The sequence below is a fragment of the Drosophila albomicans genome, chromosome 3 (genome assembly GCF_009650485.2).
Source record: "Drosophila albomicans strain 15112-1751.03 chromosome 3, ASM965048v2, whole genome shotgun sequence".
Taxonomy (NCBI): domain Eukaryota; kingdom Metazoa; phylum Arthropoda; class Insecta; order Diptera; family Drosophilidae; genus Drosophila; species Drosophila albomicans.
The window spans coordinates 48170337-48196208 of record NC_047629.2 but is presented as its reverse complement, the minus strand read 5'-3'; the positions used below and the strand labels follow the sequence as shown (position 1 = coordinate 48196208).

The 25872-nt window shown below is 36.6% G+C and overlaps 1 protein-coding gene across 4 annotated transcripts in view; it reads right to left on the bottom strand.

Annotated features, from left to right (window-relative positions):
- The window catches only part of LOC117571640 (adenylate cyclase type 6), a 47719-nt gene extending 22508 nt beyond the window's left edge, over nt 1-25211 (bottom strand). For 2 of the 4 annotated variants that reach the window (XR_007954865.1, XM_034253869.2), the window contains exons 1-6: nt 22043-22151; nt 21869-21983; nt 4269-4542; nt 3910-4203; nt 1419-1530; nt 202-350 (exon numbers count right to left, since the gene is read on the bottom strand). Coding sequence is in view for 3 of the 4 variants with exons in the window: in XM_034253869.2 (XP_034109760.1) it covers nt 202-350; nt 1419-1530; nt 3910-4203; nt 4269-4508 (795 nt within the window). In the remaining variant the exon portion in view is untranslated. Of the gene's footprint in view, nt 1-201; nt 351-1418; nt 1531-3909; nt 4204-4268; nt 4543-21868; nt 21984-22042; nt 22153-25089 lie in introns of those variants that run through there. The other 2 variants (XM_034253868.2, XM_052004500.1) reach the window with 2 other exon arrangements.
- Between the last annotated feature and the right edge of the window lie 661 nt (nt 25212-25872).

Here is a 25872-nt window from a genome sequence, read left to right as displayed (position 1 = left end):
GTTATATATCTTATAGTCTATGAAATCCAGTGTTTCATGCGGACAGACGGACATGACTAAACAGTCTTAGTTGTAGACACAGATCAAGAATTTATACATATGTACATATATTGTCTATTAATTACATTTGCCAGAGGCGCAAAGTTATAATACCCTTCAACCCTAAACAGGTAACGGGTATAAAAATAGTAAGAGGCTTACCTGCAGGTTCTTAAACTGATGCGTCGAGCAGAGACGCAGAATGATGCGGTTGAGGCGATACCAAAACGAGATGCTCGGACTTGCCGCAGTGCCCGAGGTGCTGGGATTATTTGCCGCCTCCACATTGCTGCGACCATCGCCGCCATCAGCTGAGGGAAGTAGAAATGGAAATTTGGTAAATTGTCTAAGCTAATTTGTTTGGCACTTTATGCACATTAATATGCGGTTTGCCTTTTGCACATTTCACCTTTGAAATTGAAATTGAAATTTGAGCTATTCGAATTGCAATTTGTGGAGAGATAACTACTCACAGTGACTAGTTTAATATATGGAAATTATATTTGCAACTTGTGGCTGCCACAAATCTAATTTCGCATGCTCTGCACACACACAAACACACTCGCCCTTTCACCCTCTCGATTTTGATTTGGATTCAGCTTTAGATTTCGATTTGTTGTCGCTTCGACTTTGCGAGGGAGTCGCACAAAAACTCGTTGTGAATGCAATACACAAAGCCATAAAATGTTGTAAAATCGTTCAACTGACCCCCATAAACCGCACGCACACACATATATACATAACAAGCTGCAACAATAACAGCAACAACAACAAGAACAACAATCACGAGGCGTGTCACTGGCATACGTTCATTCGACTTGTGTGTTGTTGTGTTTCTTATGCTCACATGCATCAATAAATAAATGCCAAACGTGATTATGTAAATTTCTATAGAAATCTGTGTGTGTATCAAGAGCGCACAATGTGCCACAGAATGTGGCAAGGAGGCAAGGCAGCAGCCACACATAGAACATATCGTATGGCATATAAACTAAAATAAGTAAATTGTGGCAGACGCTTCTTCGACTGGCAGCCAAGGCAACCGACAAAGCAGCTCACAATGCTAAGCAGCTACAAAAGGGCGAGCAACTGCGATGGCAACGGGCAAGGGGCAAGTAGCCAAGTGGCAGTGGGGCAATGCCAGACCATAGTTTAAGGCTGAGAAGCTGAGCTCTAAGGCTACAGCTGAGGCTGAGGCTTCTGCTGTTGCCTCGTCAAATTCAATATGACAATGACAATCAACTTGTGACATTTGAGATGGCAGCACAGTCCTTGCCACATGCTTGTTGCACAACACACTCGCACACACACACGTGCTGGCATTTTTATTAGCAGAGGACACGCGCATCGCATTTCATTTTGCTGTTGATGCTACTCACATTGCTGCAGCAATTGCGCCTCGTCGCGTTGATAGATCATTGGGCTGTGGCAGGTGGAACTCGAGTTGGTCGAATCAATGGACTCATCGATGTTGCAGCGCGTGATGCCAGCCTGAAAAACACAAAAAGAGAGAGAGAGAGATAGAGAGAGTAAGTATGAAAGTGAGTCTTAAGCATATTAAGCATACGCCACGTTGCGTTGCACTTTGTTTACTATAATATTCAAAACGGTAAGTGAAGGGAAGAGGAGTGCAGGGGTATTCCTTGTGGCATCTTTAAACAAATTGCCGCCCATTTGTATGCCACACAGCTTGCCACATCTTGCGCCCTCGCAAATGGCCGAGAAGCGTCGTCGCTTTTTTCGTTCTGTGCCATATAAACTTTTTCAATTGACTCTCGACAACTGGCGAGCGACGAGCGCAAATTCAAATATACTCAAACATTCACACACTCACACTTACATACACTCACATATACACACTCTCACACACTTGCAAAGTGGCCCCTTGTGCTTGGAATACAATATGCCTGACTCTGTTTGTGTGTTGCACGTTGCTTGTTAGCTGAGCCAAAGGTGTTAACTTTTCGTCAAGTGACTGCACTTGGCCAAGAGAGGGACAGAGAACGAATGAGTGAGTGAGAGGGGGAGATAGAGAGTGCATAATAATGGCGACAACTTACACTAACAATGCAAAACTTTTAGACTAAATGCGAAGCATTCGTTCTCATTCATTGAATTTCCCCTTTTTTCGAGCTAAACTCTGCAGTAGCTTATAACTTATTGTCTTCACTTTTCTCTTTTCTTTATTATCGTACTTAAATTACAATACTTTCAGTACCGCATTAGCACATTTCCTCCTTCCATCGATAACACTATTGAACATCCTTTTTGTATCTTCTTCTCTTCACTTTATTTCATTGCCTAATTGCTTTCACTTTTTACTCAATTACGTCGTTTTTCTTTTCTGATTTTTTTTTTCTTTAAATTTTAGTGTTGTTCTTATGGTTAACCTTCTTCACTTATTTTTACGTTCTTCTACAGCTTTCTGCTTTTAGTAACTTTTCTTTGCCACACATTTTCAGTCTCTTCCATAAAGAAATATTATTCTTTCCTTTCAATTCTTCCTTTCGCTTTAATGTTATTCTTTCCCTTCAATTCTTCCTGTGCTTTAATGTTCCTTCTTTTTATCAATATATTTTGCGGCACCAATTTTCTTTGCGTCACAAGCTCCAGTTTCCCTCTTTTTACCAGTTCAAGTTTATTTTTGTTTTTTCTCAACACTTTCTATTTTTTCCTCCAAAATTTGATTCTTTCTGGCTTTCATTCACTTCCCTAAGTTTATTTTTTCTTTTCTCTCAACTCTTCCATTTTCTTCTCCCAAAACTTCATTTTTTCATGTCTTAATTTCTCTTGCTGTCTACTATTTTTGACCTCTCAATTTCCTTTCTCTTAGACTCTTTTCCTGAGCATGCCATGCCATCTATTATGACCTTTAAAATTCTTCCTTCCGCTGCTCTTTTTGTTCTTTCCTCCAAAAAGTAAAATAAAACTTTCTTAAAATAGTTCCTTTGCTTTAATGTTTCTTATTTTTTATCAATAAATTTTTCACTTCTTCCTACTCGAAGTTTATTTTTACTCTTTTCTCAACTCTTATATTTTCTTCCACCAAAATTCTTGCTTTTTTCTTAACTCTTTTTTTTCCTTTAAAATTCCTTTCTTTCTTGTAGTCATTTCTCTTGCTGCCAACTATTTTTTACCTCTCGATTTCCTCTCTTTTAGGCTCTTCTCTACAACATGCAATGCCATCTATTATTACCTTTAAATTTCTTCCTTCTGCTGCTCTTTATGTTCTTTCCTCCAAAAAAGTAATATTAAATTTTCTTTAAATTGTTCCTTTGCTTTAATGTTCCCTATTTTTTATCAATATATTTTTCACTTCTTTCTACTCTAAGTTTATTTTCATTCTTTTCTCAACTCTTCTATTTTCTTCCACCAAAATTCTTGCTTTTTTCTTAACTCTTTTTTTCCTTTAAAATGCCTTTCTTTCTTGTAGCCATTTCTCTTGCTGCCAACTATTTGTTACCTCTCGATTTCCTCTCTTTTAGGCTCATCTCTCCAACATGCAATGCCATCTATTATTACCTTTAAATTTCTTCCTTCCGCTGTCCTTTCTCACTTCACTTTCTACTAACAAATTGTGTTTTAATTTGAGTATCCCAGTTGTGTGTGTGTGTTTGTGTGTGTGTTGGCTACCCGCTGCTTATGGCCAAATCAAATTAAATATTTAAATCGCAAACGGCGCAAACCCGAGTCGAGTTCAACTCTGGAGTGGGCAACTGTCGATTGGCGGAGCTGCTGCCTGTCCATTAGGTGAGCAAATTAATTGATGCCAATCCCCAACTCAATAGACAGCCGAAAGGGAAGTGTTGGAGTGGAGTGTAGAGTGTGGAGTGCGGGGAAAAGGGAGGGAAACCTCTAATGAATGCTTACCGCAATCAGGCTGCTGCTCACCATCGCCTTGCCTCCCTTGGCGCTGGTATTGAAATGTTCGATCACCTCCCAATTGGATTTCTTTGGCGTTGATGGCTGTGTTTGTGGCTGTCCCGGACCGGCTGGTGAGCCAGCTCCTCCGGCCGAGTGCTGGCCGGGCACATGCAATTCCATGGAGGTTTGCCTGCTGCTGCCGCTGCCCGCCTGCTTCAATGAGGCGGATCGGCTAAAGAACTTGCGATGCTTGCTTGCCCCACTCGCTGTGCCACTCGCCGTGCCACTTGCCGCACTCTCCTGTAGAAGTAGATAAACTGTATCTCAATCTCACGATTATTTAGTTGGTTGCGTGTGAGACTTACCTCCTTGCTGGTTGCCAATCCAGCGGTGGCGCCTCCTCCTACTCCTCCTCCTCCACCATGTCGCATGCCACGCAATGACAGACGCTTCGACCATTCGCGCTTTTGGCTTTCCGATGACAGCGAGCGAAAGATGTGCGTGGCATTGCTTCCTCCTCCGCCAGCAGGAGCTGCGTTGACCCCTCCGCCAGCTCCTGCTCCTCCGCTGCCGCCTCCATTGCTGCTGCCGCCCGTGGCGCTCATTGTCTTCAGTTTCGTGTGGCAGCCACAACTTTAGCTGCAGGCACCAAAAAAAGAAAGAGACCAACAAATTCTTTTATATAGTACTTGGAATTGGGGTTGTCACGAGGGGCGAGCGGGCGGGCTGAGCCGGGGGTGAAATTGATTTTCATTTTACATGCTAAAGAAGCGCGCTAATTTCTAAACAAATTGCCAATTTTTGGGCCTCGTTGGCGACGGCAACAGCGACGTCGACAGTGAAAGCGACAGCGACAGAAATGGCATTAAAACAATAAATTCGATTTTAGCCCAAAAACGTTCTACAAACAGTAGAAGAGGCAACAAATAAGACAGCTGTTGGCTGAGTGTGCTCGACTGTGGCATACCTGGTAACATGGTCAATGAATTGTAAATATAGATTATAATTCAAATTGCAATCTAAATTCTAATACAATTTTATTGACATAGACAATTGTTTAGTTATGTTATGTAAACCTTTTCATTGCGAATGTTAAAAAACACAGAAAATGTGGCAACAGCTTATTTTTTGTGACTGATGGCAGCATCAAAAAATTGATATGTATATTTTATTAGATTAGATTGTTAGATTAGAGAATATCCCTTTCAGTACCGTAATAAAGAATGATGTCATCAAAATAATATGAAATTAAATATAATACCAATATTCTACAATACTTTATTAATGCAAAAATATAGAGGAAAGAATGATTGTCTAAACTACAAAAAAAATATCTATAGAAACCAATATATGGGACTTAATTTTTCTATAGTAATGATAATTTTCCTATAGTTAGGTTTTGTCCCAAACGTTATATAATATATAAACCCATTATTTGTAATCGCAAATTTATAACATTATCTATATTTTGTATTTTTAAGAACATTTTTTCGATATTTTTGTATATGATGTTGTTCTTAGTAAATTTAATTTAAATATTAATGCAAATTTAGGCAGCTAGGTTGTGTTTTTATTTCATTTAATACACGTTCAATTAAAAAGTTTGTTTTGTCATCAACATTTCTATTCACCGAATTAAACAATTGGAAAATGGTTCATTTAACTCAATTAAAATTCACAAATGAATGACAAAATAAATTAGAAAGCAATTTGATAAATTATTGATTGCATTAATTATATTTCATATTATAAAAAAAAAAATGACAAAAGGAGAAACACAGTATGATAGAGGTAAACCACATGTGGAGTTAGTGACATGACGACAAAAGTAAATAAATAGTATTTATTTGATTATTAAATACATTTGTTTATTTATCAAAAGCATAATCAACGCAACTCTTGTTGCTTATCTTTTTGGCTGGTTTGCGCAAACATTTGCAGTTATCAGCAGTTTATTATCACACCCATTCAGGCTAGACAGCTGCCGGGTATAACAAGAACAAGAACAACAAACAACGCCCACGCTGTGTAACGAGAACACTGGCGAAACTGGCGCTGCCAATAAATATATCGTATCGCAGCATATCGCATCGTATCGCAACGTATCGCATCGTACGAGTATCTGCCTGCTGCTGCTGTTTTGGTGCTGCCGTTTGCTGCTTGGGGTCGGCCCACTTAAGTCTCACGAAATGCGCGCCAGACACGCGAGGTCGCAACGACAGGAGACAGCAAGGAGTGAGAGAGAGAGAGAGAGAGAGAGAGGAGGAGAGTGAGAGGTGAAGAACTGCGCTGAAGAGCAACTCGACAGGTAACGGACTAAGGATTTGGCAACAGCTTTAAAAGTAACAACAAAGCAAATAGCTTTTCAAGCGAGTTCAAATAGCACAAAAACGATTGGGGGAAGAAGCAGGAGTGGGGGAGTGGAAGGGTGTGGGGAGATTTTAGGCTAAGCCAGCTGAAATTGTGTATAACCTAACAGGCATTATCTATAGCCATATACGCTCGTATAATAAATCAATTTAAACTTTTTGCCGCAGATCGAAATTGATAGATGTATAACATTTAATTAGCCAACGCTATACATTTAGGTGTGTACACACTGGCCAGCAAGCAAATGCCATTTCAGCAAGCATATTTCATTTGGTTAATCCAGAACTTTTGACTAGGGCCAACTGTTGCCTAAGCAAAGCTGAAGTTACAAAAAAATAAGTAAGAAAACTACAGTTGAGTGTGCTCGACTGTGAAATACTCGCTAACTGTTCTTAATAAAATCAAGACAATGTGTTATTATTATTAAAATGTACGAAATTAATACTGAATATAAAAGCTGCCCATTTTCAGTCAATGTAAATACATGGCGGCATTCTTATTAAAATAAAGCGAATTAATATACTGACAGGCTAGTCTCAAATTTGGCGAAAGTTATATTTCGTATATATTTATACTATTGCATTGCAATTATATCAAATTAAAAGTAAATTTGGTGTATGGATTTACTATTACACTCACAATATACCAAACAGTATACAATATACCAGATTGTTAACCAAAGAAACTAAGATCAAACTGCATCCGTGCGACCCATTTGCCATAAAGGCATTAAATATACCAAAAACATTGAAATATACCAAATGATATACTTGATATATCCATATACTATGTATTACACACAAATTATACTATAGAGTACAGAATATACCAACAACTAAGACCCGATTGCAGCAGCGTGCAGACGGGTATAAAAAGAAGTCTACGAACTTTTCGCATAACACGTTCAACTTCTGTGCAGCGCATAACAGTAAACTGTGCCACAGACAACAACAGCAACATTAACACTAAGCACACCAAGCAGCAAACAAAGGCAAAAGAAGTTTTTTGGGGTTTTTTGCTGGCTCCTAAGTCTTAAGGCCAAGTTGGAAGAGGCCAAAATAAGGGCGGCAAAAGGTGGCACGGTCAGGGCGTTGCTTTCATTTTGCTCTTGTTTTAGCTCCTCTTTTTTTTTTTGAGCGGTGGGCCACACGAGGGGGTGAAGGGGGGCGCACAAGTGCCGGCCGCCGGCATAAATATGTCAAAAACATCGCGCTATAAACAAATTGTTTTGTTGCCAGTACAAAACAGAAGAAAAAAAATAACAACAACACACAAGTGAAAATTGAATGGGAAAATCGAAAAATCGAAAAGTGGCAAAGAAGAGCAGCAGCACGTCATGTTGAGCAGGTGATATTATATTACAATTGTCAGCAGTAAGTAGGGGAAGTATATGGAACAGACGAAAGGAAAGAGAGAGAGTGGAGTTGTCTAAGAAAATACTTGCGATGCGAAATTGAAGATTAGTCACGCGGGAAAATGGCAAGCGGCAAAACCCAAAACGGAATGCCAGGCAAAAAGTGCGTGTGCGGTGTGTGTGTGTGTGTGTGTGTGGTGTGTGTGTGTGGTGTGTGGCCCACTCGTTGAGTGGAAAATTTAAGCACAACCGCGATGTATTTATCCAATTAAAAGTTGAAAGTGCTACGAGAATTGCGTCTCTGATATTAGTTTATAATATAAACTAATAGCAGTCAAAAGGCATAAATACGATTGCGAATAAAAAAATTTGGAATTTGAGTATGAAAATTCAGCAACAAAAACAAGTAAGAAAGCAGCAGTCGAGTGTGTTCGACTTTGAGATACCCGCTACACATTTTGAACAAATGAAAAACACTTCAGTATTACTCTTAAAATATTATATTATATACCAAATATACTGCCATCCATTTTTAGGACATTCTAAAATTTACCAAATTAATGTATCAACAAAATACTAGAATTAACCGAAAGTTTTATTTGGTATATCAATTATACCAAATAAAATGCATATTCGGTATATTGATTTACTATTACATTTAAAATATACCATAGAGTAAATAAAATAAAAAACCCTAATATCATATGCCTAGGGCTTTATTTGATAGTTTGATATATGTAGTACTTAATTAAAAATATACCAAAGAGTGCAAAATATACCATGTTATTGGCCAAAGCAACTAAGACCCGTACGAAAGTATATCTTAAATAGCTTTTACAATTTTTATCTGGTTTTTGGTTGCCAAAAATTTTCAGGAATCTTAAATACTATATGTATTATTTTCCCTACTCGACTCTAGCTTCAAAATTACGATTGTTATTAGATTTTTATCGATTTGTGGGGGACGCAAAAATTTGAAACATATTTGATTCGGGTGTTGTCGAAGAAAATTATTGATCTATTACGTATAGTTTCTGAGATCTAAGTGTTCATACGGATGGACAGACAGACAGACATGACTATATTCTTACATTCTTTATAAGGTCGGAGATCCCTGCTTCCTACCTGTTACATACATTTCTTAGAGGCACAAAGTAATAATACCCTTCTACCCTATGGATAGCGGGTATAAAAAGTATATAACGCTGCGCACTTAAGCTTGGCCAAGGTCTTATGGAAATTTATATGTACTCTATGTATGTTATATGGTTCGCTCCCCCAAAAGAACAATTTTTGTGCTTTTTGATTTAAATGGGAAAAGCTGTCAATGAAAATTAAACCGAGTACCGAGTGTTGAGTGCTGCGAGTCGAATGCAACTTGAGGGAAATATTAAATTTTTGTCAAATGAAATATGCAAACGAGTTTTTGCTTTCCCCACTAGAACTTCTGACTGTTGCTGCTGTTTGGGGCTGCTGCTGCTGCATGTGAACTTCTCCCACAGCAAGTATTTTTTTGTACGAGTATGAGCAGGTGAAAGCCAAGAAAATGCACGCACGACTGCCGCACAAAACTTGGCTCAAAGTGAGCACGAGAGCAGCTGAAAATAAATTGGGAGAGCTTAAAGTGGCTGTATTTAAGCCAAGTTAAGAGCTGCCTAGCCTAGTCCATAGTCCATAGTCCATAGTTGTTGCCTGCCTATTTGTTAGTTGATTTATGCCAAAGAAATGTTTGCTTTAACATTAAGAGGGCGGCATCAAAATCAGCTGTCAGCTTTTTAGCATAATCTCAGTGTAAGCCCCCAAAAGGCAGCTACAATCACGAAATCAGCCAACTGATTTAATTAACCAAACGACTGTGCAAAAGCGGACTAAGATTCAAGAATTTAAACTGAAGGTGTCGGAATGCATAGACGACTTGTTAATCAATGTCAGAGAGAGAGAGAAAGAGGAGGCAGGGCTTCGCTAGTGTGTGAGCCATTACAGTTCGATGGCAATTCATTAGATTAATGGCGCTAATGGGCTGGTAAACATTGCGGCGAAACAATGGCAGCAAAACAACTTGATGTCAGGCTTCGACAGAACGCCAAAAATTAATAACAACAAAACAAATTTGATAAGCAGCCAAACAGCCAAACAGCAGCAGCAGCAGAAATTAATGAGGCCAGCGAGAACGATGACGAGTCATCAGCAAACCGAAGCCATCATCGACCACCAGCAGCGACATTTGTAAGCAGCCAAAAGACACCCCTTCAACGCGCTTCTCACTCTCACACACATAGCCAAGAGGCAACAGTCATTGCTCATGCATATTCATTCATTAACTGGGCTAAAACAGCTGCTGGCATTTAGCAACAACAGTGAGAAAAGAACTCAACTCGCACTCAACTCTTCCGCAAATTCTATATATACAAAATGAGAGAGAACATATATTTTTAGCAGTTGTTGCCCGATATATTTATGCTGCCATGTGTTGGCCTTGTTTACGCGCCGTCATCTTTGTGTTTGGTTTGGTATTTGCTATTTGGCTGGCTTTTTCCCTTCTCCTACTACAGCATTTGTTTGCATTTCATTGACGCAAAGGTGTTGCCGCTGTTGCTGCCGTTGCCACAGCGAATTTGTAATGGAAATTAATTCATATGTTTGGCAAAGCGCCCTTGGCAGTGAATACCCAGTGACTACCTCCCAGCATAGCCATCTATCATCGAACATGCTTATAATGCACATCGTCCCACGGGACGTATGCGCGATGTGCACTGTGTTAGCGTAAAAGCTTTGAGCAGCGAGCCAAATCGCTACAGCAGCTGTGTGCTACACTGTTTACAGGAAAATACAAAACTTATTACTCATACGCATAGTGCGCCCACTTAAAAGAAGAACTCTCTCTCTCTATGTTTACAGCGTTGGGTTGGGCCAATGTATGCAATCTAGTCAAATAAATATTTGAGTTTTATTGTTCCTACTACGAATGTGCGAATGCGTGTGCGTCTGTCTAAAGTTTGCAAGCAATTGTATTGTTTTGACATTTATGTACACACACACACACACTCACACACACACACAGAGAAGTACTGAGGCTGCTGCTATAAAATATTTACTCAATTCATAATAAAATTGTATATTATCATTTATTAGCTCTCTCTCTCATTAGCAGAGCTGACTCAACTTTACAGCCTCGGCTTGACAGCGTAAGTCTGGCATTTTATTACTCGAGCTAGATAAAAGCCAAAGCTTATTTCGAGCATCAAAACTTTACTTATTTACAACTTCAGCTACTCAAGGCTTTTCAACACAGCGCTGATAACAAAACGCACTGCAATTTATTGAACTATAAAACGCCAGCTGTGCTTTAGACTTTCGTCTAACAACGTATTGCAGTCTCCCTCGCAGAGCTGTGCATAATCTTTATGATCTCAGACACCTTAGATAAAGTATACATATTTTTAATCAACGTTCGAATTTGTTCTTCGACATTTTGTCGCAATTCGTAATTCTTAAATATTACTAACTAACACACTAATCAAAGTACGAATATAAATAAAAATAATAAATAAATAAATATCAAAATAGACTATAAGCAAAAAAAAACCAAACAATATACCACAGAAATACTAAAAGCCATATTTGGTATATAGATGAAGTACTACATTCAAAATATACTATTATAAATATGTCAAATAATATACCACAAAAATACTAAAATATACCTACAGCGTTTGGTATATCATTGAGGTACTACTTTCAAAATATACCATAGAATTCTTAAAATATATCATTTTAATAAAATATAAAAAGTACTGAAATATATCGAGAGCCATACTTAGTATATCGTAGGCGTAATTTGCCATACAGATATATGTGTTAAAGAAATTTTTATCCAATCGCCATCAAACTCATAGGAATCACAAATACCGCAGTTGTTATTGCCTATACAAAAATTCGTGTTGAGCAAATATGTATAAACAAGAGCAACTGCTCTTTAACATTTGAATATACTTTACAGTTCCACTAATCAACACAGTATAGTTTTAACTTTTCTATACTCCATTTTGATAATGAAAGTTAACTATTATATCAAAATATTATTTTTAAATGAAAGCCACGAAACATACAAAATTTTGTATTTCTTTTTAGGTTCCTAAACTCTAGTTAGAGTATATTTTTTAGTCGATCGCTTGAGGCAACCACATTCTGACTTATTTTGATTTACAACATCAACAGTAATTAAATTATAACGCACAGATATGGATACACAACACAAAGCTCTCGACTCTATGTTTGTTTTGTGATTGAGATACAATGCTCATAATCGAGCAAAATGTGCTTGCTAGCAGTATAAATAAAATGCTTTGCCTGCAATCAAAGGGAATAGTTTACATTGTGTGCTATTTAAATGTATACTTTGTTTTCTCTTTTTGAGTTGAGCATCAAGGTTACTGACCACAGTTTGCCCCGACCACAGCAGCAACAACAACAAAAAATATACGAATTCAAATAGAAGTATTTCTATGTTTGGCTAGCTGAGGATATTCGAAATACCAGAGCGATTTATGAAATTAAATTCCCAGCATGAAACAAAAGGGATGAAATATGAAAAGAGCAGAGAGAGCGGGAAAACCTGGCTAAGAAAACAATGCAAAAATAACAACAACATTCATAATTAATAGGAATAACAGACGAGCAGCAACAGCAACAGAAGCAGCAGCAACATTTTGTTTAACTTATAAATTTGTTAAAACAAATCAAGGCAAGAGATGCGAGCAAAGATAACAAAATTTGCCAGACTAAATTTGAGTGAGTATCGAGTGTGATATGAATGAAAATGCCAAGCCATAAAAAAGGTAAACACATCGCACAGACTGACGAGACGATGATGGAGGAGAAGGAGGTGGAGAAGAAGGAGAAGGAGGCTCGCCGTCATTTATGAGACTTATGAAATGCAAATGGCAGGGCAATCTAACAGATACGAAGTTTAGCTTAAGCAGCTTAAAGGCGAGACTGACTGCAATGAAGAGTTGCCGAGGCTGCTGAGGATGACTTACTAATTTGTGACATGATCAAGTTAACCAAGCCAATGACAAACAAGCGGCGCAAACAGCCCCCCAGACGTTTATCCAACCTGCAGCTGCAGCCTTAGTAATCGGGGCAAAGACAGAGAGAGGAGAGGAAAAGAAACAGCCGCAGTAGCTGCATTCTGCTGCTGCTGTTGTTCATAGCTTGGAGCCGTAAGGCAAAGTTAACCTCACCTGACTCGGACTTGGTCTCCTACCAACTGCCAGCAACCAGCAACCAGCTACCAGCTACCAGCTACCAGCTATAGCTGCTGCATTGTTGTGCTTATGAATGCATTGTGTAAAAAACCAGCAGCATTTCTTACCGCTTGTACCCTGCAGACATTATAAATAGCACAGCAGGGCTTTAAGTGCAAGTACTTTAAACTCGAGAAAGGAAAGAGAAACAAAGGTGGTCTTGAATTTTTACTATTGATGAGTGCTTGAAATGAAATGAAAATACAAGTATATAGAATAACATCAATTGTTCTGCCAATTTATCAGTTGAACATTCAAGTATAAGTTGGTGTATATGAACAAATTCTAACATATCGTTAATAGAATACACTTTCACATTCACGAGCAAGATAAACTCTATAAAAATGTATAAGTACAATTTCCAGAAAAACTTTAATATTCAATTCCACAATAAACAGCAATAGAAAATTATTAAAAAAGCAACATTTTTAGACTGATTTCATAAGCAACATTACTAAACTGAATTCAACATCAATTTACACTTTTAACAACAAGAGAAACTATATCAAAATATAAGTAAAATTTTCATTAAAAACTGAGCAAGATTTCTAGATTGACATCATAGAAATATACAATATCTTTTTAAAAAGTAAGCAAGACTTCTAGACTAACATGAATTTACACTTTTACTCTTGCTGTTAAATGCGGAATTTGATAATAAAGATAATACACATTTTCACTTGCTGTTAAATGCCGAAATTAATGTTAAAGTTATTCTAGAAATTTGTCTTTTTGTTTTTGCCCCACACTTTTAGATTTCTTTATTTACTATGTAACATGAGCTCTCGAGCGGAAGTCAATGAGCCTATATTTCAATGTCTCAATAAGTCTTATTCCTCTGTTAAACAGACATATGAAGACAATTTCGTTATTCCACTAAGTCAGCAAATAAATAAAGAGTCAAACAAAAATAGACTTGAATTTAGCTTTATTTTGTTTATTAAGGATTTTATTTATGGAAGTTATATCATTCAATGGAGTATGTTGATTATTAATTTCTATTACAAATTTGTTTGTATTTTCAATGTAATTAGCAATTATGAACATCATACAAATATACAATATTTGGGCTAATAATAGCATTTACAATTTTTATATTTTCTTTGACGGGTAAAACTGTTCAATACTCTTATTTCAAAGGTCTGAATTTTCTATTCTAATTTATGCATGATGCAAATCTTCGTTTTCTTTACGGTTCATTTTATTCATTGATTCGATATCTAAGAAAAAAAAAGGATTTAATTAGCTCTAGTAGTTGAGCATATGCGTAACTTCTTCAACACTTGGTGACAAATGGTAATAACTAAATAAAATTTACACTATTCATAAAGCTAACTACGCATTTTAAGAGCCTCAAATAAATTATTTAATTTGTTGTTCTGTTGATAAGTTAATTAACTATAATTCTTGAAAAGTTGAAACCATTTGATAATAGAAGAAAGCATAGCAAAACAAGCGGTGTTTCTTTGCTGTGTTGTTAATACTTATTTATTTTATATGCTGTTCTTAAAGACTTAGTGAAATATGCTAAAGAACTCTTCTTACTATTCTTTGTTAGAAGTGAACAGTTTTTGAGAGTGCTAAGATATGACATGTAATGAAATGCATTCTTATGCAGGGTATCTACAGGTGCATCATTAATTTTCCCTACAATTGCCTTTCCATTGTTTCGTTGGTACTGTTTGTTTGTTTGCTTGTTTGTTGTGGCTGTGTCTGAGCTCCGCTCTCATTCTCTCTGTCTCTGTCGCCGAGTCTCTCTGGACGCTGGTTTAGGTTTTTAGCATTGTTTTTGCCTGTTGGTTGCATTGGTTGCCATTGCCTTGGCTTTTGTTTGCCCTAAGTCCATTATCCTTTATGCGTTCCATATGCGGAGCACAATGCACAACTACTATGTACTAGCTAGAGGACCCAAACCGCTTTGGTGGCAATCTGCATATGGCTGCCAGTTGCAACTGCATATTAAAGTTAAGCTTGCTGCGAGTGGCAGCAACATAAACACACACCAGCAAATGGCAATTTAATTAAAATTATGCACAACTCTCTTGCAGATGTTATTTTTTCCCCAACTCTCATCTCATCTCTCGTTTCTTGTCTCTCACCTCATTTGCTTGCACCCGCACTTAAGTGCACACACGGCGGCTGTCAATGAGTGTGCCTCATTGTGTCCTCGACAGGACACTGAAAATGCAACTGCAAAGTGCAAATTGCGAACTGCAAAACTGAGGGCATGACCATGTCAAGTGCTGATTTGGCATGCAGCCAGTTCAACAATTCCCCTACGAATCTCTGTGTCCAAGTTGAAGGCAGTCAAAGCAGACGCTTCATTGATTTTTGTTTTGCCAATTTCAGCACTTTTCAACCCAAACTGACTGACTGACCAAGTGACTGACCGAGTGACTGACTCACTCTTTAGACACCCGGAACAGTTTTGCCTAGTTTTAATGCCGAGAAACCTCAGAATAAACAAACAACATTTTCGAATTTTACGATTTTTATTTTCGCATTTCTCGATTTTGTTTAATTTTCAGCCACGATTTTTATGAAGTCTGCCGCTGTTGTTGCTGTTGCAGCTGTTGCAACCAACCACACAGATTTTGGCCTGCAGTCAACGCCACGCGCATATTGTCAGAAGTTCAAGGACATTTCGTTTTTAGCCACAGGCTGCTTCAAACTCACACAGCTGACCAACCACATGTCAAAGGCAGGCCACGGGAATTAAGACGCTGTCTGGGATTAGACAAAAGCGCAAAAGAAACAGATTGGAATTGTGTGTAACTGTATGTGTAAGTGAAAGTGAAAGTCGTAGGAAAAAAAACGGACTGTTCATTTTGTGCGTGTTCTGTGTGCCAAATGAGCCAGAACATGGCTAATGAGGCAAAGCCAAGTTGTCGTTGCTATTGTTGTTGTTGTTGTTGTTGCCGCTGGTCAGGCTAAATTTCATGAATAAATTAACGCACTCAACAGCTGATTGGATTTGGTTGCCTTTTAAAGCTGATCATGCTTCACATATTCGATTACTTATTTTAGTATTTCGAAATATGGCATTTCAATTGAATTTGTTATCATTGACTAATTGCTGTGTTGCTGTTGCAACAATCGACATGCCACACGGCAACGACAACAACAGCGGCTAATCGTAATTAGTGACATGTTCCACCAAATTAGCCACAGATTAGATAGAGAACATTTATTGATTTGCCTGAAAAAGTGAACAGTTTGCAGGTGAACAAATAATGTGAGATTGGGGATTAAATAATGCGAGTATTTTAGGCATTTGTTTAGTTAAATTATACCAGCGAATGTTTGCCAATGACTTTGTGTATTCAGTGATTAGTTATCTAAAAGATTTGATTAAAAATCTTATTTTAATTTGATGAATATGTATTTATTTATTTAAATTATATCAGCAAACTTTAGCCAACGACTTATTTTACTTATTGATTAGATACATTGATTAAGAGATTTAATGTCTCATTTAAATTTGGACTATTTATATCGGAAAATAATGTGAGATGGCCAATAAAGAATGCTTTGTCTATATATTGATTTGTTATCTATGAGATTTCATGTAAGGTCTTATTTCAATTGATTTTATTTGTTTATTCAAATTCTATAAGAAAATATTACTTGTTGACTAGGTAGCTAAGCGATTTGATTTAATGTTTCATTAAAATTTGAATTATTCGTTTTCAAAAATAATGTCGAATGGGGATTAAATATTAATATTTCTGAGAATATTTTTCATCGGCTTGATTTATTCATTGATTATATAGATTTCATTTGAAATGCCATATAAATTTGTATTTTTATACCCGCTACCCATAGGGTAGAAGGGTATTATAACTTTGTGCTGGCAGGAAATGTATGTAACAGGTAGAAGGAGGCATCTCCGACCCTATAAAGTATATATATTCTTGATCAGCGTCAACAGCCGAGACGATATAGCCATGTCCGTCTGTCCGTCTGTGTGTCTGTCCGTCTGTGTGTCTGTCCGTCTGTGTGTCTGTCCGTCTGTCCGTATGAACACCTAGATCTCAGAGACTATAAGAGATAGAGCTATAATTTTTTCTCGACAGCATTTGTTATGTTTGCACGCAGATCAAGTTTGTTTCAAATTTTTGCCACGCCCACTTCCGCCCCCGCAAATCAAAAAAATCGTATAGCAAGCGTAATTTTGAAGCTAGAGTTGCGAATTTTGGTATATACTATAATTACTATAGTAGTTATGAGTTCTGAGTTTGGTTGCGATCAGATAAAAATTGTGGAAGTTATTAAAGAAATACTTTTGTATGGGCAAAAACACCTACTTACTAGGCGTCTTAGTTGCTTTGGCCGACAATCTGGTACATTGTGCCGTCTATGGTATATCTTGAATGGTGTGCTGCATCGGTATACCAAACATACCATTTGGTATATTTTTTTTAGTATTTTTTAGTATTTTCGGTATATTTTGAAAATAATACCACAATATTTTGCCCTTATTAAAAATGGGTAGCGGGTATCTCACAGTCGAGCACACTCGACTGTAACTTTCTTACTTGTTTTTTTTTTTTTTGTTTTTATTAAATTTCTATCACCAAATTTCTATTATCCAACTTAGTTTATTCATCGATAAGATATCTAAGAGATTTGGCGTATTCATCTCCGAAAATAATTTCAAATGGGGATTAAAAAATGCGAATGCTCTAGGCACTCGATTAGTTCATTTATACCAGATTACCAGATTGATTAACCAGTCTCATTTTTATTTGTATTATTTAACACCGAAATCAAAGACTTTTTCATAGTAATGTTGACCAAAAGCTCCAGTCTGCAGCTGAATTGGCGCCACAGTTGCCGTGGCATTTGCATCCATCTCTTCCAAGCAGACATCAATGTTGATTTGATTGCGGAATTCTCCAAGATGTTTCCAAGGTTCCCAGCCAGATAATTCCTTAACTCGTAACGCACATTGAATGCTATATTCTATGTTGTCTGAGATCAACTTTTCGCAGCTCACTTTACAGTGATTTTTCGTATACACTTTTCCATCTTGACACCAGTATTCATTGCTAAATTGAAATAAACCAAAATCTCGCACACCATGTTTGTTTGGCTCACTAATCACATGAGTTTGAAAGTCGCTCGTTTCTTTCACAATGAAACACCATCGAGCCAAATCCTGTCGGGAGTTTATGCATCTTTAAAACCAATTCGCAACGATCAATCTGAACAGCTTCGGATGTGCTCCACAGCAATACAAAACAAGTAAGAAAGTTACAGTCGAGTGTGCTCGACTGTGAGATACCCGCTACCCATTTTAAATAAAGGCAAAATATTGCGGTATCATTTTCAAAATATACCGAAAATACTAAAAAAATACTAAAAATATACCAAATGGTATATGTGGTATATCGATATAGTACCGTATTCAAAATATACCATACACGGCACAATGTACCAGATTGTCGGCCAAAGCAACTCAGACCCCTAGTAAGTAGGAGTTTTTGCCCATACAAAAGTATTTCTTTAATAACTTCCACAATTTTTATCTGATCGCAACCAAATTTTCAGGAATCATAACTACTATAGTTATTATTATATATACCAAAATTCGCAACTCTAGCTTTAAAATTACGCTTGTTATTCGATTTTTTTGATTTGCGGGGGCGGAAGTGGGCGTGGCAAAAATTTGAAACAAACTTGATCTGCGTGCAAACATAACAAATGCTGTCGAAAAAAAATTATAGCTCTATCTCTTATAGTCTCCGAGATCTAGGTGTTCATACGGACGGACGGACGGACGGACGGACGGACGGACAGACGGACAAACGGACATGGCTATATCGTCTCGGCTGTTGACGCTGATCAAGAATATATATACTTTATAGGGTCGGAGATGCCTCCTTCTACCTGTTACATACATTTCCTGCCGGCACAAAGTTATAATACCCTTCTACCCTATGGGTAGCGGGTATAAAGAGCAACGATCACGTATGACTTTTGCATTTTGAGATAGCGTCACTTTGTTGCAAATGTGACACTCTGTTATCAGTTCACAATTAGTTGATGCTGCGACAACTGTTCAAAGCAAACTGCAGTGTGAAGACTTCTGTCGCAGCTTATGAAATGATTATCACTTGATGTGGAATGTATTACGTATATATAATTCTCTATTTACTATTCTATATTCGTCTTTTTATGTCCCTTATCTAAGTGTAATGAAAATCCACACTTTGTCGCATACATCACGCATATAAGACTCTCTCACTTTAAGTATTAAAGGACTAAAGCTTTCTACACTAAATTAGTATACTAACTATACTAAATTTATAATCAAAAAAAATATATATATACTTTTTAAATTATATCGAAGGAAGAATATATGAGTGAATATAGGAGATGCTTATTTTACCGCTACCTATTTTCAAAAATAATCAAAACAGTGCGGTATTACTATTTAAAAAATACTAAATGATACCGAAAGAAGTATAAAAGAGATGCATATTTTAAGGCTAATTATTTAAAACAACCTCAAAAACAGTGCGGTATTATTCTAAATATATACTAAATTAATATACCAACATATACTCAATTATACAGATTGAAGAATATAGAAGAGAATATATGTCTGTTACATACATTTCCGGCAGGTACTAAGCTATAATACCTTTCTAGCCATTGTGTAGCGGGTATATAAATTATATTAATCAGTTGTCCAAAGCTGTAAATATATATTTTATTCAATCGACCGACATGTGAGCCGTAAAATATTGGCAATTAATGAACCATCCAAGCACACCTATTATCATATCATCAAATTTACTGCAGGGAACATAACCTTAGACCCTCTCTTGACTCTGACGAATAGTATTTTTCTATACGATTAATTATAATCTTGACATTCACTTTCGAGTAAATAACAAAGCTATATACATAGTGTATATAACAAAAAAGAAAGATTAAAATCGAATTAGCGTAGGTCAGCATAGAGGCAAATACTTTCAACTAGAGCGTTTTAATAAAGATTTTTGTGGGCAAATCAGAAGCTGCTTTCATATTTGCTTCAGCCTCAGTTGAACGCACGTTTGATCGGCATAAAACTTTGCCAAAGAACAAATACTTCACCCCGTGTGCTGTTTTTTTTTGTTGGCAATTTTATGAAGGGTAAATACTTGATTTAAGCTTTGCCGAAAAGTATGAAATTGCCAAACGCCTTTTGCCAACTTTTATCCCAATTCATGCACAGCAAGTTGGCGAAACTTTTTTGCTCGACTAGTTACACCTGGCCTCGTATATACATATGTTCATATATGTATCATGTGTGTGTGTATGAGAATATTACATGCTACAGCTATATTTTGCGAGGCTTAGTAGCCTAATACCTAACACAGACACAAATCATGTAAAGCCAGCGCTGAAAATGGCAGTCGCAGCACATAAACTTTGTGTTTAACTAATTGCTGCTACAGACCGCAGACACGCCCCCCGCCCCCCGCTAAGCTGCTGTGTAACCGCTGAGCGAAAAGTGAAACTGGTTTGGTTGCATTTTTTGGCAGCGCACAAACTAATTTACTAGCTCATTACGTATACTTAATAATTTATAGAATTCATATTAAGCATACGCAAAGCTGGCCACAAGAGTGAAGCACACACGTACACACACACACACACACACTCCTGCATGCCACAACTGACATTTACCAGGGATGACAGCAAACCGCAGCAACACAGAGAGAGAGCATCACTAAACGAGACGGGGGAGGGAGGAATGGGAAGTGCCACATGTAGCGCGTCGTGCAACAAAATTAAATAATTAAGTGCTTAGTCCGTGGCGCCAACTGCAGCTAATGAATAAACAAAATGCCAAAGCGACTGAAACCACTTCGTCCTCTGTCTCTGCCCCCTTACACTGAAAAAAAAATTACCAGTTTCTAAAGTGAAGAATGTTCTTGAAAATTGTGTTCTTAAAATAAGACCAAAAAAAAAAACACCAAATACTAAAATACGTCCTAAATAACTAGACATAGGTTAAACAAGTCAAAAATCTACAATCGAGTGTGCTCATTTACAATAAAACCATATTATACAAATATACCGAAAATATACTAAAATATACATGATAGTATATTTGGTAAATATAAAATATACCATAGAGTACTAAACATAACATCCATAGCAGCTAAGATACTAAAATATACCGAAAGTCTTATTTGGTATATTGATATAGTACTGAATATCAAAATATACTAAAGATACCATCAAAAGCATCTAAGTTCTCATTGCAGTATGTGTTTTTTGCCATACGAAAGTATTTCTTTAATAACTTCTACGTTTTATCAAATTGCAATCACCGCTGATTAAAATATAGAATAGTAAAATAATAAATGGTTGAAAAACCACAAAATATGTGATATTTTGTTTATCTTAACAGACTTATCTGAATAAGAGATAAATCTTATTAAATGGAACTTGTTCTTTCTATATCAAATGCCCTTAAAATCAACTTGTACTTTTTCATCTTCAAGATTTTCATATACTTTACGCACATTTTTAGACAACAATTTTTAGTACAAAAACAAAAATCTTGTATCTCTTATTTATAAAAATGTTCCTTTCGTATTTCACATGTTCTTAAAATCAAGTCATGTTTTCAAACTTGAAGTTCTTCATGCTCTATGCTCTATGACCATAGTTTTGATTTAAGAACATTTTTTGATCAGTATATGGATCTACATAATATCTTTTTCTCTTATTAATAAGAGCTGTTTCTTCATATATCAAGTGTCCCTAAAATCAAGATGTGTTGTCCACCTTCACGATTTTCATGTTCCTAACACACATAGAAGAAAATTCTTAGTACTAAGATCAAACATTTTTTTGTTCAGTGTACTGACCCACACACACAGCTGAAATGAAGCATGTAAAGTGAGAATTTATGTGTTGTTGCGCCTACCTGTTACAGTGAATCCTCGTTTACGCTTGGTCCGTCCGCCTTTGATATGATTATTTATTTGTACATTGTGTGTATACAGATTGAAGCGCGGCCTTGCTACATTTGTTTTTCTTTGCTGCACGAAATGAAATGCGCGTTTAAATGAAAAATATCTCAAATAATTATAATAAATACTTTTTGGGGTGTCCGCTTCGTTCCCTTCACTTCACATCACGCATCTCCCACTTCGTGTGACGCGTTTGGCGCCGCGCGAAGTGTTTTCTTTTTTTTTCTCGGGCAAAGACTTTCCTTTTTCCACACACACACACACACGCACGCAACACAACGGAAAAGGGAAAATTTAAATTAAACTGATTTGTTGCTGTTGTCGCTTCAGTTTTTCGCTGCTGCGGCTGCCGCTTCTTCTGCTTGACAGCTTTTTTTTTTGTGGCTTTTGCAGTTTTTGTTGTTGTCCTTGCTTTTTATTATTGTTGCTCCGCGAGTTATTTTGCAATGTAAATTGTAAATGCCAGCTGCAAAATTAACGCGTATTTTAACAGCATTTTCGTGTGAAATGTCAAACAAAAAAAAAAAAAAAACAACACAAAAAATTATTCAAACGCATTTCAACGACCATTTAAGCTCTGGCCTATAAATATTAATCATACGCATCGCTGGACGTTGTCACCATGTCGGAAGTTCTGTTCGTGGCTTGGTTTGGGGGCGATTCTCTCGCCCAACCTGATTGTCGCAGCAATTACGCAAATCGAATTAATTAGTTGCTTATTAGTTTGACCCACTGTCAGCTGCTGCCACGCAAATTGCAGCCAATCAACGCAGCTCAAAAGGGCAAACAACAGAGACGTATAACGTATAGCAAAAAGGAAGGCGACTGGCATCAAATTGCAATCCTAGCTGCAATTTGCATACGAAATGCTTGTTGCAATAACATAAAATTGCAGACAGACAAATGATTGTTTTCGTTAGAGTTGGCGTCATAAACACGCCATAAACCCATCAAAAGCCTCCTCGCTTCTCACTTTCACTCTCTCTCTCTCTCTTTCTCTGTTGTTTGGAGCCAATCAATGCGGCAGGCTTCAAAGCGAAATCAGCGCAAATCGAAGCTAAATTAAAAATGCAAAAAAAAAGTATAACAAGAACCCAAATGAGAATTGACTTATTCGCTGGCTTGGCCAAATGAAGCGCAAAATTAGAAAAACATAAAAAAAGTGTGTAGAAGAAAACAAAAAAATAAATGTGGACGAAGAAAAAAACGAGGAAAAATTGTGAAACAATTTGCTGTTTGGAATTGTTGTTGCTGCCACTTGAGCCGGAAGTGCGGCGAATAGCAACAATGCCGCCAGGGCCTTAGAGGATGCAGCCGAAGACAGCCAGATAAGCCAGAGAGAGATAGTGAGAGTGAAAGAGAGAGTGAACGGGAAGTAGGTTGAGTTGGCGTTGCCATTGTTATGACTGCTGTAATACGCTTTGCGAGGAGATTACAATGTCTGATTACTTTGTTATTAATAAATACAAAAGCGTGCAGTACACACACACACACACACACACTGATACTGACACACACACACACACGCGCAGCGACTTACACACCAGCCCGCGGCCAACGGCGCGTATACGCGTTTTTATTATCTATTCTATGTATGTGGCTGTGCATTGTACTCAAAACGTTTATTAATAAACTGCTCAGCATGTGTGCATGTGTGTGAGTGTGTGTGTGTGTGTTAATGTGAACGTGTATTTGTAAGGCCGTCAACACAACACAACAAACTGGTAAAAGGTAAATGCAGTTTATTGCCAATGTAAATATACAACAAAATTTGTATTGAATTTCGCAAGCCACAAAATAAATTATTGTTATCATTTTGTTGTTGCAGTCTTTTTATTTATTATTATTGCTGTTGCTGTCGCTGTTTTTGTTGCTGTTGTTGTTCGTACTGAGGCGATTTGTGTATTTCATGTAACATTTAATTCGATTTGGTATGCAACATTTTGCACAATTTAATTGCATTTTAATTGCTTTTGTGAAAGTCCCCGAAATGGAATCCGAACTCCAAGTTTCAATTTAATTGAGCGTAAAATCTTTTTTTCATTACTTCTGCACGTCTTGCAATAAACAAACAACGGAAACGCTTATTTGTTCAAATTATATTTAAAAATTCATTTCATTCCCATTATTGTTTATACACATTTTGTATTTCGCGTATTCCGTTTTATTGCCGTTTAATAGCAAATTATGCATTCTTTAAACTTTTTTTATAGCATTTTTATTTAAAAGTTATTCATTTTTGCTTAATTTCATGTAATTATTACATTTTTATTTACTTTTATTGCTCTTTCATGGCAGGTAATGCTTTATGAATGTTTAAATCATTTACAATTCAATACTTTAAGTTATATTTATTACTTTTTTGTTGAATTTGAAATGGAATTTTGTATTAAAAATTAAAGTTCTTAAACTTTTAAAATTCTTTGTTATTATAGTTCTTGCTAGTTTTAAATTTATTTAGTTTTATCTTAGAGTTTTATAAAAGTTGTTATTACAATTTTGAAATATTTTGATTTCATTTTTATCCGAAAGTGTTATTTACTATTAATAAAAATTTTCATAAAAATTTTCAATTCTAAAATTTTGAAATTTATATTAATTATTAATAGCTGTTGTCATTAAAAACTTCAAATATTTTTAATTATAATCTTTTTCCCGAAAGACATATTTATTATTGCTCAAAAGCTTTGTTAAAATTTACAAACATTTTCATTATATTTTTTTTATGTTTTAATTTTCATCTTCTACCCGAATATATATTTATTAGTGCGAAAAGTTTTCATTACAATTTACGAAGATTTCAATTTTCATCTTTTACCCACAAGTTATGTTTATGAATGATAAAAGTTTCCATTACTATTCTGAAATATTTTCAATATCTCGCTTTTCCAATCGCACTTGCCATGTTTATTTATTTGCTCGAAATATTTCTCAATTTTGGAAATTCAATTTTCTTTGTTCTTTGGCTCTTCCAAAAGTTGTTTAATTGATTGCACTCAATTAATAAACAATTTGCTTGATCATTTGTCATTTTTCGGTTCACTTCGTGCCGCCCACTTTTGCTTTAACCTTTCACCTTCCGCAGGCAGTTTTGGTCAGTTACACACATATATTTTTTTTGTGGCAATATCATTTGTATCTATTGCCACTTGAATGATTTGTTTTTGGGTGCTACCTTTTCTTTTTTTTTTGTTTTTTTTTTGTTGGTGTTCAAATGTGCCCCGAAACGCTTTTCACTTGGCAAAAACGAAGCGTGTTAAACGCTTTCACTGTTCGATGTTTTCCCGTTGGCCACGTTGAAACCGCAACTGAGTTGAATTTTCCGACGCAACTGCCTTTTATGCGCTTTTCCTGTGTCGCTTCGTCAAGTGTTGAACGAACACACAGAGAAAAGCTTACGACGAAAGCTTTTCCACGTTCAATGTGGAATGCGACTTTCAATGGCGGCAAACGTTCAATCGTTGCGACTGTTGCCAGTGTTTACAGGTGTTTGTTTTGGCCCGAATTCACTGCCCTCCACACACAAAAAAAAACAAAAAAAGAAGAGAAAAACAGTTTCGAGTTTCGCAGCAGCAAGTTACGAGTTCCTCTGCTCTTGGCTGCAGTAAAAGCTTATTTCCTCATTTCCTTCTCCACACCTCTTTTTCTTCTCATTCTTTTTTCGATTTGTTTAGTTCTGTTGCTTTATTTTTACTTGTTTTTTTTTTTTTTTTTTTTTTGGTTACGGGTCGCTAACCGCAACACTTTGCTTTGCTTCTTGGGTGGCGTTGTTGCAGGCGCAACTGTTGCCACTTGTTGCGTGTTGCCTGGCTTTCAACTTGGCCAAAACTTGCGTAGGCAACAGGCAAAAACTTCTTACTCTCTCTCTCTCTCTTTCTCTCTCTTGAAGACGACATTATTTTAAAGTTTTTGATTTGAGAATTATAAATAATTCAAGAGATGGCAACAAAAGGCAATT